Source organism: Hesperophylax consimilis, chromosome 3 (assembly GCF_061612785.1).
Source record: "Hesperophylax consimilis isolate HC1 chromosome 3, BYU_Hcon_1.0, whole genome shotgun sequence".
NCBI classification, from domain to species: domain Eukaryota; kingdom Metazoa; phylum Arthropoda; class Insecta; order Trichoptera; family Limnephilidae; genus Hesperophylax; species Hesperophylax consimilis.
In genome coordinates, this window is record NC_142838.1 from 7,340,156 (window position 1) to 7,361,062 (window position 20,907).

Consider the following 20,907-nt stretch of genomic DNA (forward strand, 5'->3'; position numbering starts at 1 on the left):
TTAGTTTAGAGATCGGTCTGTAATTTTCAATATTGTGCTTGTCTCCTTTTTTTAATATAGGTACAACATATGAGCTTTTCCATTGCTGCGGAAAAATGCCAGAAGACAGTGAGGTTTTAAATATTTGACTTAGCGGATAACATAAAACACCAGCGCAATTCTTTAAAAACACTGGGTGTATACCATCAGGCCCACTGCCTTTGGTAGGGTCTAATGATTTAAGATATTTACAAACTAATTCAGCGTTCATATTAACATTACTTAGATTGAGTACTGAGGTGTTTGGATTATATACTCGAGTGGTAGACGAGGTGCACGGGGTGTGGGATTCGAAGGAGGATTGGAAATGTATATTGAATAAGTTACTTATAGCTTCCCCACCCGATACATGCTGAGAGTTAAGATACATATTGTTAGGTAGTTCAGAGCTTTTTTGCTTAGATTTAACAAATGTCCAGAAATGTTTGGGATCGGTATTAATATTAGATTCGGCCATATTAATGAAATTGTCATAGCATACTTTCTGCATGCACTTTTGTCGTTCTCGAAGAAGAGAGAAAGTATGATAGTCTGAGTAACGGTTATAAATTTTGTATTTTTTATGAAATTTAAGTTTTTCTTTAATTACTTTTTTAAGGCAGAGCTGTACCACGGAGGATATCTAGAGTCTATGTTAACTGTTCTGGATGGTACGTGTGCGTCAATTACCTTATTTAATTCAGAATAGAAACGCGCTGTGAGTGAGTCTACATTACTGCTGTTTAAGGTCGTTGTCCAGTCAACGGCTGCCAAGGCGCTATTAATCAGTACATAGTCAGCGCGGTGATAGGAGCGGACCGTGCGCGATCGCGGGGTTTGGAGGGAAGGCTCGCGGGATATGCGCAGCGCCAACTCTAAGGAGCGGTGATGTGCATCTTCTGTCACTAGTGGAGTGTTGCAACCACTTACCGTGCACACGTTACTCGAGATTACCAGGTCGAGAATACGTTCGTTTATATTAAGTTGGTTGTTGAATTGACGGAAGCCAGTAAAGTCTAAGAAATCAGAGAGAGTTGAAGTAAGTGCATCGATTGAGGATCCGTTAAGTAATAGAGCACCGTCTGCGGTCAAAGGCAGAAGCCATGGGGCATGTGATATGTTGAAGTCTCCTAATAGAAGGAATTCATCATTGGGGAAATTTGTATACAACGCAGATATAAATTCAAAAAAGTCACTTAAAGATTTAATCTGCTCCGCGCCCTGCACGAAGTATGAACAGTATATACGTAGTTTAGAAACATGCCCACTAGGGCCTAGTGCAAGAGTTGCTGTCGCTATTTCTGCGCGTTGGACAGGAGGGAGAGAGGTTGAGGGGCACGTCGGCAGTTCGCGGCGCACTGCAATCAGTGATCCACCGCCGAGCGCCTGTCCCAACCGTACATAGTCGCGATCACAACGATACACTACATAACGGTTATCAAATAATTCCGAGTCAAATATACTTGGCAGAAGCCAAGTCTCAGTCAAGCATATTACGTCATAATTGGCATTAAGAACGCTGGAAAGAAATACATGAGTCTTAGTTCGCAGACCTCTAACATTTTGATAATATATATTCAATTCACCGAGAACATGCATTTGAATGGAGTATATAGGTCAAACATATGTGTAAACAATAATAATGGAATATGTTGAATTTCGAAAACATAGAAGAGATTAATTGAATATGTAGAGATATAATTGAAATGTTGGTATTGAAAAATGTATAATAGTATTAAAAAAATTAAAAATTCTAAAGGGATCTTAAGTTTAGAAATCCAAAACATTACATTTTCATGGTTACAATAATAATACACATTTGTAGCGATTGCAATAGACTGATACAAAGATAAAAAACCGGTTAAGTACTTGCTATAAAATAAAAGATCTGTCAGTATGCTAAGAGTGAGAAAAATAAGAGTAATCACAATCTTTTCTAAATACTCGTACATATTTTCAAAAAAATTATTTTCATGGATAAATTCCTTTAGCCAAGTTTCGCATATAAGATAAATATCAAAATTGTTCAAAAGGACCTGATTTAAGAAGTTATGAGTTTTTGTGGGAAGACCTCGCACATTTTTAAAATATAAGTTAAGCATTTTATATATTATGTTTGTGAAATTGGCTGGAAAATATTTTATAAATATAAAATAAATATTTTGTGACTGGGGGTAATTTTGAACATCCGAATTATGTGTTTGTTTCTGGTAAATTATATTGTCTATGATTCCAAGAGACTTTAGTTTTGACAGATTGATAGGTATATCTATGGACATATTCACATGATTAATGAATTGTAAACAAGCCCTAAAAATAACAATATTACTATGACTTAACATTATTTCACAAGTATTTGGTAGTATTTTGTACTTAACACATGGTGATAATTCGTGTTTTGCAACGAATGACAAATTGTGTACAATATTCAGATATTTCCATCCTTGCCAGAGATTATATTTGACATGTAAGGTTAATTTTCTAAAGGGGCCTGCGTTTGTAAGGCAGGTTGAAGTGTCTTCAATTTGGAGAGTCTGTTGACATCATCTTGATCAAAAATTAACATTATAGGGGTTGAATCACTTACACGAACGAATATTTTGGAGTTTTTTACCCAGCAGTAGCGAATTTTTTTTTCCATTTTTATATCTCGACATTGTTTTAGAAGATGTTGGTTTTTAGAGGTTAAGTGGTCATTAATGTAAATTCTACTGACTCCAGGAAGCTGCAATTCTGAAACAAACATCCCTTTTCTCTTCCTTATTGCAGCTAATAGTTCATCTTTAAGATATCTGCGCGTGAATTTTACAACAATGTTCCTCGGTTTTCCATTTGTTACGGTACGACTTATTCTGGGGGAAATTCTGCTGGCGAAGTCTACTTCATTTCGGGTGATTTTGCATCCAGCTGTAGCACCGATTTTAGATAGAATGTCATAAACATTTTCATTTTTGTTTTCCGGAATACCACTTATTATAACATTGTTTGAGCGATTATATTGATCACTGTTTTCAATTTGTCTTTCCAACTGTGTTACTTTCTTCTTAAGTTCTTCAATTTCCTCCTTGTACTCCTTTTTTATCACTTCAACTATAGTTTTTTTAAAGTCTGCAAACGATTTTTCTAGGAATTCAACTTTAAAGTCGTCGAACTTTTTATCCAGAATTTGTAGTAGTTCCGGACTAAAGTTACTGGTGGACTTGGAGTTTGAACGTGTAGTCATTGTTATTTTATATGAAAATTGTTTTTTTTTATTATTATATTATTGAAAAACAAAGGAAGAGCAAAATTTGACAGTAGTTACAAGCAATGTTATTGTTGTATATCACATCATGTCGCTTTGGCACCATTGTTGGCCTTGTAAGTAGGAAGCTAACGTTTGGATTTTTTATCACTCTTGCGTGTCGAGCGATGACTTAGCTCTTGTTTTTTGTTAGAATGGGGCAGAAATAAATATGAGAATGCAATGTTACCTGTACACAGCCCTGACAGACAAAAGAGTGATGAGAAACCCCGGTATATTTTCATATTTCATCACCCGGCGTGTTTAGCAGCTATGACAGAAATATTAATAATTTCGCGCTCCGTGCTTTCACGTGAGCTATTTTGATGAAAAAATATTTTCAAAAGTAATGTGAGGAGTTGACTAAATCATTCACACAGTTTTAGTAGATTAGTTTTTCTTTTTGCTTATTACCTACTATACTTCCATGCAGTTGTGAAGTTATAATTATAAAAACTTGGGATTTTATAATTGTATTAATGTAAGATTCGTGAATATGAAAGAATTTATAAAATATTTACATATTTATAATTCAAATAATCACGAAATCTGGTAAAAAAAATAGTAATTTTGGAAATGATGACACTGAAATTCAAAGAAAATTTGAGTTCATTGAATGTGAATAATTTCACGCGTAAAGTTGTTTTAAAGTTTTCATAAAGCACATCACAGACAACTGAAATTAGTACGAAAAATCCATACTATTTTAAAATATGAATATATTTATACGTGAGGCATTCTGGATCCACATACTACCAATGATATTTATAAGTAGCGTCCAGATAGGTTATTATTATTATATGAGTAATGCTATTTTTGAAAATATTATTATTGGTTATCCGGTTAAAAACGGAATTACAGGCAGTTTGTACATGTACAAAAAAAATGCAATACGTCTGATAGGGTGACCGGATAAATCACCAAAATGATAATTCATCACATATTTAAAAATTTATATAAAGTCATGGAAATTGATGAAACAAAAACTTTTTTAACTGGGTAAAGTAGGTTAGTTTAGTTAGGTTTAAATTTTAAAAAACTTCATCGTTTTTAATGACTTTATATCACTTTTTAAAAGTGTGTTGAATAGTCACTGTGTTGAGTTATCATGGAACCGTCTGATAGATAGGTTATCCTGTCATTATGGTTTTCGGTGGGAATGCCCAATTACATGTTGCTCTGCTAGCATTTCAATGGAATGTGATCTGTAGAAGTAACATCATTGATCCCTTCGGTACCAGTTAATTGATAAAATTCGTACACGAAAGTTAATCGAATGATAAAATTCGTACACGAAAGTTAATTGGATGATAACATTTGTACACGAAAGTTAATTGGATGATAACATTCGTACACGAAAGTTAATTGGATGATAACATTTGTACACGAAAGTTAATTGGATGATAACATTCGTACACGAAAGTTAATTGGATAATAACATTCGTACACGAAAGTTAATTGGATGATAACATTTGTACACGAAAGTTAATTGGATAATAACATTCGTACACGAAAGTTAATTGGATGATAACATTCGTACACAAGATTTTCCGTTTGACAACGAGTCGTTTTCACAACATTAGTTTGAACTATACAAAAGCTCGGTTTTAAAATCACTTGCCGGCTCTCTCGGTCTCCTCAAGACCCAGATTCACTCTTTCATTTTCATAAGTCAACAATACAGCTTCCTTTTATTCTTTTCTTTTTAAATTTGTAACATCACACGAGTTCCAGCTCCAACCGTCTGGAGCCAGTGAGACTATGGCATCCCCGTATGTATTTTGTCAAGCTGAAAATGGCGGGGAAGGGGATGGTGAAAAGGAAAGTCGGGAAGTACCTGGTTATTCAGATCTGGTCAAGCAACGTTTCAATTCTGAAAGATGGTCACAACAAGGCGATACTGAGAGTATTTTCCATACTGGAACGTGCCGCAAATATACTTTATATTATTTTTAATGAGTAAATTGTGAAATAACACAATTTAATCTATAAAATTTACTTGCTCACGCCAGGATATGAACCTGCGACCTCCGACAACGAATGCCGCCATAAACCTGATATACTGTTTGGTGAAAGCTTTTTTTTCATTTTTCATTTCTCTTGCAAAATGGGTTCTGAATTCAATAATCTTACCTGATGCAAAATGCTGTAAAATTAGTCTCAATCAAATTTTAATAGTCAATATCAGTTATAAAGTTTGCTAAAATCATTTAAGGAATAATGTTTTATTAACAATAAAAGAACAATACATATGTGGTTGTTATGGTGGAGACCAAATAAAATGCATTCGGAAAATTTTTCAGATATTACATACTTTCGTAAAAGTTTTGAAAAATAATTATATTGGAACAATTAAATATTCATAATAAACTCGTAGAACTTTTGTACATATCTGCGATATATCATAATAGATATCTAATTATGATATTATATTTATGTTTAAGAATCAATGGTAATTACTCACCTAGAATTGATATCATCTGGAATAGGACCACGGCTTGAAAAAATGTTCCTCCGCACATCTTTTTCGCTAATCGTCTTTTCTCCCTCATATTTTCACGATATTTTAAACTTAAGATTAAAAATTATCTTTGGGCATTAAATTTATCTTCCTTAATACGTAGAAACTAGGAAGTTCGAACATTTTATTGTATTATTTAATAAAAGCTACTGTCAAGAGAAAATGGTTTCGTACGCTTTTTGAATATTAAAATTATTGCGATAATTTTTTATTTTCTAAAGATATTTAAAAAACTACCAATCACTCCTTGAATGTTCATCTTAGAGTTTAACTTAATATACTTTTATCACTCTTCCACTTAAATTTTAAACATCACTACAGTGTCTTAAAACTCGTCACATGTTTTGGTCCAGTAAAAAACTGCAAACTACATGTTGCGGTGGATTGCTCCAGATCGCCCAAAGGCCGAGAGGTACATATCCATGAATCAGTTTTGATCTGTCAATCAATGCGTGTAGATCTCAGGAGGTTATTTGTTTTTGAATTTGACGAATGTTTATTTTGTACGACCTCCGGGCTCGGTCGCTGTGTGGAAACTGGTTGGCCTACAGCCAGAACGGAGGGGGCGGGGCCGTGGGGCACTCGGGGCGCATGCGCGGAGGGAAAACCACCAAAATCCTCACTTCGAAACCGACGGTAACAATCGGAGATTCAAAAATCGAATAGAATCGAAAAACGATTTGTTTTTTATTTATTTTTCCCGCCATAAAGTCACCCCTTTACGACTGCATAAAAAGTATGATCACACAGTATTACGTTTAGCATAAAGGAAATAAAAGTTGCGGGTTTTTCATTCACTCTCGTTGGTTGAATAGCGGTATTTACCGATAACACATAAAAAATCGTATCTGGATGAAATAATATTACGCTGTTAAAACCAACTCACATGCATTATTTTTTGGTTTTCTTTTATTGCTGATTCAAATATCTTTAAAGGAAAAGTTTCCTTGGTGTTTTTCATGGTTGATTCGCTGATTTGGTTTTTTTATTTTTTAAAGAGACAATGCATGGAAATAACGGGTATGCCTTGAACCTAGGCCATCGAAATAGAGCAAGAAATGGATATCGGAAGATGCCTTGTGACTTGTGAAAGCTATTAGTTCCCTAGTCAACTATGAAAAAACTTATTTGTGTATTCATCATTGTGTATATGCCGAAGGGGTTTTATAAATTACAAGGGTCGTATATACTTGAAGTATATCGGCAATTTACAATATAGAGAGAATCCTGCCTCTCTGAATCCCAGTGGCGTATTTCCTTTTCCGTGTTTAATTGGAGGCAGTACTAGAGCTTATAAAGATAATTAACGTAACAAACCCGTGCGTGTTTCAAGGCAGTACTGCCGTATTTCCTCCTATTGAACACGGACAAGGAAATACGCGTCCCAGTGGGGTTTGGTGGGTTAGTTATTTAAACAAATCAACGGTTTTGATTGAGAATAAAAATTTACACACTTGACCTTCAAAACAGAAAGAAGGTCACCGTCTGCATGAGATTTAAAAGCAGCTTATACTTGATGAAATTTTGCACACTTGACGTTCAAAATAAAGGAAATTTACTGCCTACGTATCATTTGCTAAAATGTACGTCCGTGCAACGTCGGAGCCTTAGTACATATAATATAAGCAAAAAAAATAAAGGAAAGGAAGTATAAACGTACGTGAAAGTGAGGTGAAAAGTTATGGGTTGGAAGTGCAGGGTATAATATTACGCATAAAGTGTAAAATTCTAGGAATGGAGCCAAATTCGTTCTGAAAATTTTGCTCAATCCTCAAATTATGTTTATTATATATTTTTTTATACTGACTCTTGTCTGAGGCAGTCAACTCTTAGATCAGCTACATCATCAGCTGTAGGCAAACTGATAGAACCTAAGCGCAAGCCAAATACTAAGTTTGGTGATCGCGCTTTCGGAGTATCTGAGCCGAAGGCTTGGAATAAACTTCCTACGGAACTAAGATCCATATCAAGTCCAACAGAATTCTGGTCTAAACTAAAAACTTACCTTTTTAAGCTGTCGTACCATTAAATTAAATATACCATTCCTAAGAGGTAAGTCCAGTTATATTCAATTTTCTAATTATGTCCTAAATCCTATATCTAAATTTCGCTAATAAACAATTATATAATGTTAATTAAGTGTTAATACCAGGTAAGTATTGTACTGTATATTATCTCCATAAATAGTTCATTAATAACATAGATCACTGAAGAGATGTATTATAAGTTTGTACAGCGCCCTTGAGGTGATTTTGCACAAAAACGGCGCTATACAAGTCATCCAATTATTATTATTATTATTCTCCTCCGATAGATTTATCACAAAAATTCACTGAAATTCATAATATGTCAAGACTGAACAGAAGTTAAAAACTGATCTCGTCAATTTACATAGGTAATAAAACTTATCGCCTCCTAGGCTGGCGTCTACACAGACCATTGACATATTTCCCATTCAAGAAAAAAAATCGATATTTTAACATTACGGCTATTTTTTTTCTCATTTCAAATTTTTCATATGCGGGATTGATGCTCTGTTATGTATTTATTTCAAATAAAAATATATTTTAGTATTTCCGCAACCACTTTTTGATAAAAATATAGAAAAAACAAATAATGAGATTGAGTCCGAAAACAAATAAACTGAAGCTGTTCCTTGGTATGGTTTAAACTTCAGACTCAAAAACGTTAGAAAAATGAACTTTATACGCACTTGGTTGAAACAATACCAAGAGTAGTACAATTTTTTTTAAATATGATAACGTTTCTCCTACTCGTTCTTGAGTTCAACAGCTCGGCTGTGGAACGATTTACCGATTTCTATGTTTCCTTCCTTCGACAACATGGGTATTGAAGAGATGTTGACTTCCTCATCAAAAAGACCTTCCACACAGCATTCCCAAAAATGTCGTAGGACCCGAGGGAAATTATTTTCTTCAGGGCCTTCTTTGTGGAGTTAATATGAAAGAAAATCCCTGATGTGGCCAGAACAAATCAGGAACTGCCGTCGTTTCTGCTATATCTACTACAAAATGTTGACCCAATTTCACAGAGTGATGCATCTCGCGTTATGGACAGGAGTAACATCCGCTGAGCTCTAATAAAGAAAAGGACTGCCCTTGCGCAAGCGGTCAATAATCGATTCCAAACAATTTGTTATAAATTTTAATGTACCTTAGGATAGCAATTAAGCTTGGAAGATATCCTGAGAAAAATAATAATTGAAAAATAGTTTTACAGAACTACTTACGTGGGATATATTTTATTAATTGCCGGAAAATCTGACGCAATAAGCAATGGAATTATTTTCTTACGGTCTTCAAAATATATTGATTTTGAAGAGCTAGTTGCAATTGGATGCGACGCAACTGCATTCAACACGAGGTACAACAGTGGTGTTATTTGAAATTTAAACACATCTCAAACGGCCTCTACACTGAATTTTATGTCAGCTATACGTAAACGAGTTCATTTTGCGACATCTTTTTGGGTACTTCGATGGAACCACGACTGGCCCGAAAAGTTTCGTTGGTGTTATTGGAAAATCTATAGATAATAATAATTTTATTCCAGAATATGGGGAGGTTAGTGCAATCCCACACGTCACATATAGATATACTTTTTTTTTGTATAATAGATATAATAAATTAACAAATAAGGACAACTATGCAGGGTATGGTCTTGAGTGCGCTTGGGCCCAGCGCTCACTCGGGAGTGGGAGTGGCGCTTGGTGCTGGTAGGCTGCGGTCACCATCGTGTTGGTGGAGGCCATTAGCCGCATCCTGGCTCCAGTGACCCGGTGTCTCATCAGGTCGGTAAATCCATTCAGTACTAGTTCCGTGAACATTGTTGATGCGCTGCTGTATCTTCGGTATCCAAATATGATTTTACAGGCGTCATTATTTTTTATTTTTTATAGTACCTTCTTTACCTGTGAATGAAATGCTTTTTGTAATACTATAATAATTTTAATAATGTTATACTTGTTTTTGTAATACTTGATTTTTGTAATTATATTTTTATGCATGTAACAAAAGAAAATTATTAATAAAAAAATTAAAAAATAAAATAAAATTCAGAGTCGTTCCATCGAGCAAGTTCGGTAGTGACACCATGTCTCACACGTATACAGGCCAGTACAGAATACGTTGAACAGTATTTTTTAACGGTATTGCTGCATTTGCAAAATCTGCGGGCAATCATATTAGACACTATGCTTAGGCTTCTCCTTTGTCGATCGATATCGCCATCGTCCGATAGGTCTTGATTAATAATGTGCCCCAAGTATTTCACGTTCGAACATGTATTTATTTTTGCCTCGTTAAGGTATACGGGGAGCATCTTACTTGTATCTTGACTTTTTCCGTGGTGGAACGCAATCAATTCCGTCTTCTTCTTCTTTGTACATCATATTATGCTGTTTTCCAAATTCTTCACAAGTGTTTAGCAGTCATCTTAATCCCTTGATCGACGGAGCTAGTAGGATCATGTCGTCCGCGTAGCTTATATGATTCATGCACATACTATAAACACGACAGCCGCTCTGAGGTCCAGGCGACTTGACAACAAGTCCATGTATACATTAAATAGAATGGGGGACATACACCCTCCTTGCCTTACTCCTGACCGCAAATATATCGGCTGGGAGTATGTACTTGCCCACCGTACAACATTAATAATTATATGTATACAGATAAGTGTGAACTATTAACATTGTAGAATTTACAACCATTCGGGGTACATTGCCAAGGGTGACAACGAACAGGAGTAAGTACAGGTCGGCTGTATATTAAACATGGCTGCGTAATGTCACCGTGGTTATTCAGTCTGTACATGGATAATTGTATCAAAGAATTGAAAGAGGTGGGATTGGATGCTAGTTTGAGTAATCTGAAAGTATGTTGCCTGTTGCATGCTAATGATGCGGTGCTGATAGCTAACACTATGGAAGATCTACAGTCTCTCGCGTCTAGGATGAACGAAGTATGTATGAAGATGAAGAATGAGTTCATGATTAATGTAAGCAAGTCTAAAGTAATGGTGTTTGAAAGAGAGAGTTCGAAAACAGTGTTCAATATAGTTGTGAATTAGGAATACTTTGAGCAGGTGGATGAGTTTGTGTATTTAGTGTAATTGGTTGACAGAGATATTGAAAGAATGGTAAATGCAGATAACTCCATTAATGGAGGACTAAACGCAGTTGGCGCTAACAAAAAATTGTCTAAAGAAGCGAAGTTAGCAGTCCACAATAGAGTGCTAGTACCTACCCTAATGTATGGAAGTGAGGCATGGAACTGGCAGAGAAAGGATGAAAGTAGATTGAATGACTGTAGATTGAATGACAGTGGCTTGACAAAATTCTACTAACACTGAATATAACAAAAACTATGATTCAACTCATAAGTTTAAATTCAAAACATAAGATTCAGCTCAACTATAAAAGGACAACCTTACACACCATAGACAATAAAAATACACAAGCTTTATTTTAATTCCAATAATATTGATTCTAACTGCAACTGTGAAAATTAGGAATGTGTGAAAAACATCAATTATCTAGGTATTATTATAGACAGTAATCATAAGTGGAAATATCAAATAGAAAACCTTTCAATAAGGGTAAGAAAATTGATACACATATTCTTTTCATTACGAAATATAATTAAACAAGACCTAAGAAAAATATATTTGGGATTGTGCAACCACAACTTAATGTATGGTTGCATTGTTTGGGGAGTCAGGTAGAACAACTTTAGATCCGCTTGTGAAGGCCCAGAAATCCGTTATTAGAGTCATTTTGCGAAAACCCTATAGGTACTCTAGCGATCAGCTCTACATAAAATTTAATGTACTTGATTTTCGTCAAAATTACATTAAAGGGATTATTATTCAAGTACACAAAAATCTAGAATATCTTTATAAAATTGATCATAAATATATCACAAGAAGTCTCACCCGAAAGGATCTCGCGGTCCCAGGGAGCAATACGGCAAATATCTGGGATCGAAATTATATAATAAAATCCCCCAAGAATTAAATATTATTAAAACATGCAAAACATCCTTCATCGGTTCAATAATAACTAGATGGTTGATTGGCTTGGGGAAGGTGGAGTCTGAAAAACTATTAAAAAATGTCACTTAAAATTTTACATGGTTACCTATTAAGAGGAAGCTACAAGCCAAAGATGTGTATATTCTTGGTATACCTTATATCGTAGGTAATAGGCATTAAAATCGCTTGACAAACGGAGTCTAGAAACGTTCGATTTCAAGTACAAAACTAGTTTTTATTTATTTTATAAATAATTTTGTAAGAAAGCAAAAACGTTAATCAAGTGAAACTGTCACAGATAATCTTGGCTATAAAACAGCATTTATTAAAAGTTTTTTCCTTTACGCGTTCATACATTTCTATTCAAAAATGTTTTTTTTAGTAGTTTAAATTTATATTTTATATTGAGTAATTTATTGTTTTATTTGTATTCTACTCAAGCGAAACGATAGAAAAACCTTCAATTTATATAAAGCATATTTTTTGTATTCATAATATACACCAATTCGTTATAAAGATTAATCAAAATGGTGATTTAGCATTAATCTTCGCCTTAATGGCTCATTTAGTAAAAACTTAATATATCGTTTTTGTTGCTTACGAACAGTTTAATTATATTATTAAATTTGATCATACCATTTTTTTTTAATTTAAAAAATGGTAAAACCATGCATGATTGTGTGGAGATCCGCAAAGAGCGCAAGGTTGATGTAAGCGTAATGAGTAAGATTAAGAAAGGGACGCTGATGATGGACGAAGATGGTTTGGGCATGTACAGTAAATGAACGAAAAAAGGAGTGTAAGCATAATATATGACACAAATGTGAATGGTAGCAGAAGTCGGGGACACCCGAGGAAGACATGGCACGATCAAGTTAATCAAATATTCGAGTCGGGCCATGTCAAGAGTCAGAATAATAGAAGAGTATGAATATATATAAGACGATGTATGAATTTGAATGAGGAAAGAAGTGTGTGCCAAGATCGAGTTGCTTAGCGGTCGTCTTGAGAGAATCTGTTAACATTTCTGGCATTTATTTTTTAAATAATATTTCCAATTATTCAATTCAATTCAATTCAATTAGTTTATTCCTTTAAAAACATTACAAAATTACATTTTATTTCGTTTTTAAGTACATTTGTAAAATGGTATTACATAATAAGTGGTGTATAAACTATACCAGCATCAATAGAGCTTGCCTTTTAAAGGCAGCTTCACCGATGCTAAATATGTCGATATCCGAATTAATTCTGTTCAACAGCAAGACTGCTCTCCCCACCGGCATGACCATTGGCAAGTTAGTCCTGCAGGCCGGGAGATAAAACAGTCTATGCTGTCGGTGACGGAGATAACCATCAGGAACATAGAGACTAATACTCTCCATGATAGTCGGATTTACTAACCATCCACGAATCAGTTTGAAGAAGTGTGATACAATATGCACATCTCTTCTGACCCGTAGATGGTTCATACCGAGCATGCCCAAGAGAAAGTCAGTAGGATAGAGCCACGGGTAGTAGCCATACTCCCTCAGGTAGAGGAATCTCAGAAATTGATTACCTAACTCAAATAGCTGATGAATGGCACAATATGATCTTCCCCCTAGGTGCCTACCTAGGGAAGATTATATTGTCTATGTCCGCGCCTTTTTTATTGTTTCGGGTACCTTGTCTATGAAACTCAAAGACTATAATGACGTCATCGGTTAAATAGTGGACAAAATTTCTCCCCACAAAAGCTCGAAGTTATCAATATAGTGGAGCGTTTCCCAAAAGGTGTTCCGCGGAACCCTGGGGTTCCGTAGAAGCATCACAAGGGTTCCGCGTTCCGTCCGGATTTAATGTAGGTATGTATTTAACAAAAAAAAAGAATGCGCACGGGAGCTAGATCCAGCGCGCTTGACCGCCGTCGCCTCTTCCCGCCACCCGCGACCCGTATCGCCCGCCGCAAGACTGTGACATGAGAGAACGTGTGTGTTCTCGTTCTTTTATAATTCGTGTGAACTAACAAAGGTGACATTCCAGTGATATTGTTATTCCTGTTCTTATAATCTTGTACTTACGATATCCGTTTTAGGTAAGTATTTATTTTTATTTTTTACCAATTGCAGATAGTGCCAAAAAAAATTAAAACGATTTATTCATATTCATGTTATTTTTTTTATTTCAGCCTTTATTAAAAAATGGATAACTGGCTCAAAACAGGGCGCTTACAAAGTGGCATAAGTGATAATGAAAGTATTTCAGAAGAAGCTGTTGATTTATCCGTAAGTAAATTATACTTACCTAGCAATAGTATCATTTAGGCTCAGTTCATGAACATATTTTGATAGGTGATAACCGTGACAACCCTGAAAAATTACATTAATGTAGTATAACTGACGCATGGGTGTTCGACTCTAGCCTTTTAAACAGCAAATGCCATCTAATTTTGATATAAATGAATCACGCCCGAAAAGGGGGTCAAATTCCAGACTGTGCCAAAGGAAGATTTGGGGTGGGACTGTTCTTTTTAGCCAATACCAAACTGCATCTTGCCGTCACATTACTAATGTTTTTTTATTTCATTCCAGGATATCGTAAATACTGAAGGATATTGTCCTGAGCAGGATAGACAAAATACACCAACGACTAAAAGGGCTGCTCAATCTCAGGACAACACTACTTCAAAAAAGAGAAAATATGACGAATCTTACTTGTCCTTTGGATTTATTTCTGCAACAAAATCATATGTAATAGCTCTCTGGCACCTGCAAAGCTAACACGACATCTTTATACTAGAGTTTCTGGAAAAAAATGAGTTGCAAGTAATCTCAGATGTTTAAAAATGCATTTACGAACATTTGATGGCCCTCAACAAATCTCTGGAAGAGTATTTTCCTGAAAAAAACCTGCAGGACATTGACTGGGTACAGAATCCATTCCTAGTTCACAGGACACCGTCGACTCTTACAGCAACAGAGAACGAGGCTTTGGATGATATCATGTGTTCTTCTTCCTTACAATAAAAGTTTAATTCAGAAAAAACTAATCTGGATGAGTTTTGGATTGGACTTAAAAACGAATATCCAGAAGTCGTCGAGAAGGCTATCACAGTTTTGTTACCGTTTGTGACCACTTACCGATGTGAAACTGTTTTTTCGGCTTACGCTTACACAAAAAACAAATACAGAAACAGACTGGATGCAGCTCCAGATCTTCGTATTCAGCTGTCTGACATAAAGCCTGATGTCAATGCTATTTTAACAAAAAATGTAAAAAGATATCACTCTGTTGCTCCAAATGGCTTTAGCCGTGTTTAGTGACTAGATCTGAATAGCCAGGTACTTCCCCACCTTCCTCTTTCCCTTCCCCACTTACCTTCAGCCTCACAACATCCCCCAATTGGGGATGCCATAGTCTCACTGGCTCCAGACGGGAGCAGTTGGGACTCTTGTGAGGTATTCACTATAAAAAAAAAAAAAAAAAAAACTCTTCACATTGAATTAAGTTTTACACAAAACTTTTGATCTTTCTTTTCATGGTAAACATGTAAGTATTCAAACTACAAGTTTATCTTTTTCTTATAAAAATAGGGTTCTGCCTAGAAAAGTATGATCGATAAGGGTTCCGGGGCAAAAAAAATTGGGAAACGCTGATCTAGTGAGTGGTTTATTTATGTGTGAGTGGTTCTCAACTCAACACGGACCAAAGATGTCTCAATTTATTAAACCATGGAAATCATTGATTATTCGTTATTTGACGGAGGGCGAAGATAAGGACATTTGGCAGGACGTAAAAATTCTCATCCTCAGACAGTGAAACTGCCATTATAGAAACGGCCCAGAAACAGAAGAGTTTGTATTGTGCGTCCCTGCCATATGTCCTTATTTTCGCCCTCCGTCAAATAACGAATAATCAATGAATTCCATGGTTTAAAAAATTGAGACATCTTTGTTCCGTGTTGAGTTGAGAACCACTCAGTCTGTTTATGTATAGGTACTTACGGAGAAATTTGAAAATAGATTCTTTTTCAATACCTGGTTGAAATAATCTATGCTGATACTTTGTTAATTATCAATTAGTGACTAATTAGTGACTAATTAACTATATACCTATGGGTGGCTTTGAATGATATTTCGCTACGTGTATTTACTATTTGCGATAAGGAAGTAAGTATCAACATTACTAATTTACAGGTAAACAAAAAGATAAAAGTAATACCCACGATAGCTTTTTGAATACATCGTCGCTTTGAAATCAAACCGGCATATCTGCAATGTGCATATTTTTCACCAGGCGATGCACTTCGTCGTGTAATATTTTAAATTCAGCCGCTATCAATAACAACCATTACGTAGATGGCGATAAGGTTTAAAGTCCCGCTTAACACCATCCGCCTGTTTTGATTTATTCAAGAAAAAACATGGCCAAAAAGTGCCTTTTATTTTATTTTGTGGATGTTCAGGCAAAATATTTTTTTTTTTCGATCATTTTATAGATGACTTAATTTGCCACATTACACAATAAAATCATAACCGAAAATGGGTTCGTAAGTAGGAGATTTTGAACTTTAAAGCAGTTTTCATAGGCCTTTACATTATTTTTTTCTGGGCTTATAAAAAAACTTATCTAAAAAATACTCGATTATTTCAAAGGCCAAGATGTATTCTACTCGCAGTATTTAATTAAAGCATCTCTAACATTTCTAGGCGACCAAATTTTCAAACCAAAAACACATGATTTTGCATTATTACGTATGGCATCGCCTTAGATTTCGCATGTGATATTCTCGTTTTAACGTCTTAAGCATGCGTAAAATTTAGACGGATACTTCTTATTGAAGTAGTAGTTGCAAATAAATCTAAAATGCAGATATGCCAGGCTTTAAAATCAGTGTAATATTTGCTTTTGTGTCAAAGTGGCTTCTTCTTTTGGAATCTGTTTTAGGTATAAAAACAAAAGATAATGTCAATGAAAAAATAATTTATTGCTTCACAATTTTTTTAAACAACAATTACCGTAATACTGCTTTTCCCTCTGCTGGTAACTTCAAAGTTTCACGATCGTTTATAGAAATCTGAATAAATTGACGGTATTATCCCGGCGGTAACAAACTTTAGGATACCATTTTTCTTCTTCTCCTCAATGGAAAGTCTCTTGGAATAAGCTTGCATCAGAACATGATTCATGCTCCCATTGCCCCGTTTATTCATTTTCTTCGGCATGTTTTTATGGCCATGGCGTATTGGGAAGGTAAGTATATCGGTCCGCTTCGGAGTGCTCTTTTAACATCTTTTTCAATGGTTGAGTGAGCCGAATCCCCCTCGTTTTGGGTCCCTTTACTAAAATTTGTATGTGATATATTTTATGTTTTTTAATGTTGTAACAGCATAATTGTACATTGCCATCATAAAGGTTTTTTTTGTTGTCCACAACAATTATCGCTGTAAAAGAAGACGTCTGTTGGACAGTCAGCTTTGTCATTTAAATCTTGCAGATATTTCAGCACACAGCTCCCAATCTCAATAACGCCTCTTTTTCCCTGTGTCTCATCCCAAGTGTAACAATTTACTGTTTTGTCGGCTTTCAGTTCAGCAATTTATTGTTATTGTTAACGGCTAGCTTTGAAATGTAGGAGTAGGAACCAGTGGCGGCCGGTGGTCAAAATATATGGGGGTTCACCGGATTACAACATTAAGTCATAAAATAAATTAAATCAAGGTACGCACCTATTTACAAAGAAGTTCTATTCTCTGCTCCTTTTGTTTAGCCAAGACCTCTATCAATGCTTAATACTGATAATGCGTTCAGTCTGTCCTGGCTCAACGTGTTTAAAAAAGATTTATTATTTTTAACGTTGAGAAACATCTTTAGCTTTCAACTGAGGTCATTCCAAAGGTCATGAATGGTGCACAAAAGTTTTAGTAATTTCACAGTCTCGGGAAAGTCTTCTAATAAACAAGTACTATAAAAAATTTGTAAAATTGATAAAGCGCCGTTAGCTTTTGAAAAATCTTTCACTTTTACTGAACTTTATTTAGGAAGTCATACGTTTTAAACGTCACATTGAAATCATGTTCTGGGAAATTTGACCTGTATCGATTTTTATTAAATAACTCATTATGGTGTTTAACTTAGGCACGGTAGCCTGAATCCAATTGCATTCTGGTGTCAACTTTTCCTAAAACCTGTAAGCTCAAAACTTTTTGGAAATGTAAATGACAAGAATTATGTTTTTTGATTTTTTAAGAAAGGTGAGTTACATCAGTAACACCGCTGATTGTCCAAACTGAATCAACATCGTAAATTAAACACGTAAAACAAAATAAACTATTCAATTGATCACATGCACAGAGCTACGAAGCTTTGTTATACATTGTTTTGTTAAATGATCGAGTAAACTTCTTCGATCCAGATTTTCACTCTTGTTTTATTATCAGTTCAGATTTTAGGTGGACCGGCATTTTTTATTATCACTTTGTTTTCAAAACTCGACCTATTGTTCTTAATGTATTCCACATTCAAACTCATTCTTAATTTATACTTTGAACAAACACAAAAGTAATCATAAATTAGTATAACCTGCAATTGATATACCTTATTAATAATTGATATACAAGATCGATATAACCTGCAATTAAACTTAAAAACTTTTGCAGAGTAAGAACATTTTTTAATTCAACAGACCGTGCCCGGCAACGGCGAGTACCTACTGACTAAACTGATAATAAGTAATCTGACCATCACTCATCTCTTAATGACAAATTTTATCTTAAATGCTTGTATCGAAGAAGCGAAACATTCGCTGAAAATAGCAGATGGTAAATTGAAACCACGATATCGACAATAACATTAAACATACGCGTTTTAGTTTAACTTTCTACTGAATAAACCGTTCCTTCTGATGTGGTGGTAAAACCCCGAACGCCGTCCATGATATGGTATTATTTGCAAAGAATAGTATGAACTGGTATGTACCCACGCTTTCGACTGTTCCACAGAATATGCGACAAAGCAGTTAAATTTTGGATCGCAATCGAAAACGAACTGCTACGAACATAGGCACAAGTCAAAGTCGGTCTGCAAGTTAAGCGCGCTTAATAAGTAGGTACCTTTTGAATGAGATATTATAAGCGAACCGAGTTTCGTATTGTGATTAGTCATGTCGGAAATCTTATTGGTTGTTCGGCGCTCGGGAGCACATATTAGCTGGCCGCCACTGGTAGGAACACGCCTCCCCCTGCTGACATGACAGCACTGCCCGTAGGTCGTATCCTGCTACGACGGACAAGTCCTTCATCTGGACAAGTACTTTTCTAGAATACGATTCTCATATTCTGTCGTATTTTGTTTCGTGTTTTGGTAAATGAGACCAACCACAATCACATTTCTTCGGTGTGAAAAAAGAAAGGTTGTATGACTTGAAAAAACCTCTATACTGGTAGTAGCTGATTCCTGCAAGGTTTGACTCCTTTCTTTCTTAGCTTCACAGAGATTCTCTGTGAAGTTCGGCAATAGATTTTCCACCATCGGTATACTCCCGAGAACTTCGAGATCTGCAGTAATGACTTTGAATTCTGGGATTTTTTTTCTATGTGAACCTTTGCACTCTTCACGAGTTCTTTATTCAACTTTCGATCCTTTTCATGCTTGCACAACTGTGCTTCTGTCTGTTTTTCAAAGGTTGTAGGAATAGCTCTGTCCGATAGGTCAAAAGTTTTTTTTTAAATTGTTTGCATCCCCGTATTTTTTCTCCATCTTTCGTTATCGAGTATGATTTATTATAGCCCCTTTCCCATTTACGATTCAATGTAATCCTCTGATACTTGGGAACAACTGCCTGTGTGCTATCTTTTATGAATTCTCTTTGTCTTTGCAAGTCTCCCATTGCCCAAAACATTCCAAAAATCTCTTTCCGATAGTTTTCATCAATTTTTTCGGTGCAGTTGAGTTTACAGTTGTCGCAAGGAGGCTTCATGCTTAGTTGGTTCACTCTTCCACGGGTTTTAAACTCGGATTCCTCACCGCAGTTTCGCATCTTCTTTGCTAAAGTTCTTTTATTAAATTTGCCTCTTTTAATTTATTTTTTTAACCGGGAGAAATTTTACCCGGAACAGATATTTTGGCATATATGGCGGTTTGTTTTAGTTGGGACTGCTATAAACGCTTATGTGTGCAAACCGGATTATATTCCAATAAGTCATACAATCAGTCATATTTGGGTAGTAAAAAAAATGTACTATTGTGAGATAATTCAGTTTTACTTACATGGTGGACGTCTTTCCCCCTTGAAAGTTTTGAAACAAATGGCGCATAAATAAACCACTCTCAACTGGCGTATTGCGGAATAGATCTGTCTTCTGCTAAAAAAAATTGCGATTTTCGCGTAAATGTATACCGGCCCAACGCCATCCGACGGACTTTTATTCAACTATACGATATGCCGGTTTGACATAAGTAAAGGGAATTTTTTTTTTTACATCAAAAACTGAAATGCTCAATTTTTAGACTTATGCCGGTTTGATTTAACAGCGACGACATATTACTGATTACTGTCGATCTTATGTCATTCATGGTTGATACATATTTTCAATACTCATCTGGTGAAATATGTGTATAATTGCCATTGGCCTAGTTATTCGTCCTATGCCAGATATATTGAAAAGTTACGGCAAAAGCTACTTTACTACGGCAATATCCTGACAGATAAAAAAAAGAAAGGATGTTTTGAATAATACGAAATATTACTGCTATTGGTTCTATGATTCAGTAATTTCATTAGAGTTTTAAACGAACTACAAGCAACGTACTGAACATAAATAATATATACTACACTGGCACTGAAATTTCGGCCTTAAGCCCGAGTTCGTGATTAATAACTGTTAATAAATAAGTAATAACTGTTTCATGAAAATAGGCTTTACAATTATAACAATAAGATCTAATTTTGAAAGACAGGCAATTGTAGTCGGCTCACATCATTAACCCGGCGCGACGTACGCATATTGTAATTATTCTATCTGACAACAACTGGCATTACTATGGCATT

General features: G+C 35.3%; 1 protein-coding gene across 1 annotated transcript in view; it reads right to left on the minus strand.

Annotated features, from left to right (window-relative positions):
* The window catches only part of LOC149424869 (zwei Ig domain protein zig-8-like), a 157,117-nt gene extending 150,773 nt beyond the window's left edge, over positions 1 to 6,344 (minus strand). The window contains exon 1 of the mRNA XM_089650837.1: positions 5,766 to 6,344. Within this exon, the coding sequence (XP_089506963.1) occupies positions 5,766 to 5,853 (88 nt within the window). The 5' untranslated portion in view covers positions 5,854 to 6,344. The remainder of the gene's footprint in view (positions 1 to 5,765) is intronic.
* Between the last annotated feature and the right edge of the window lie 14,563 nt (positions 6,345 to 20,907).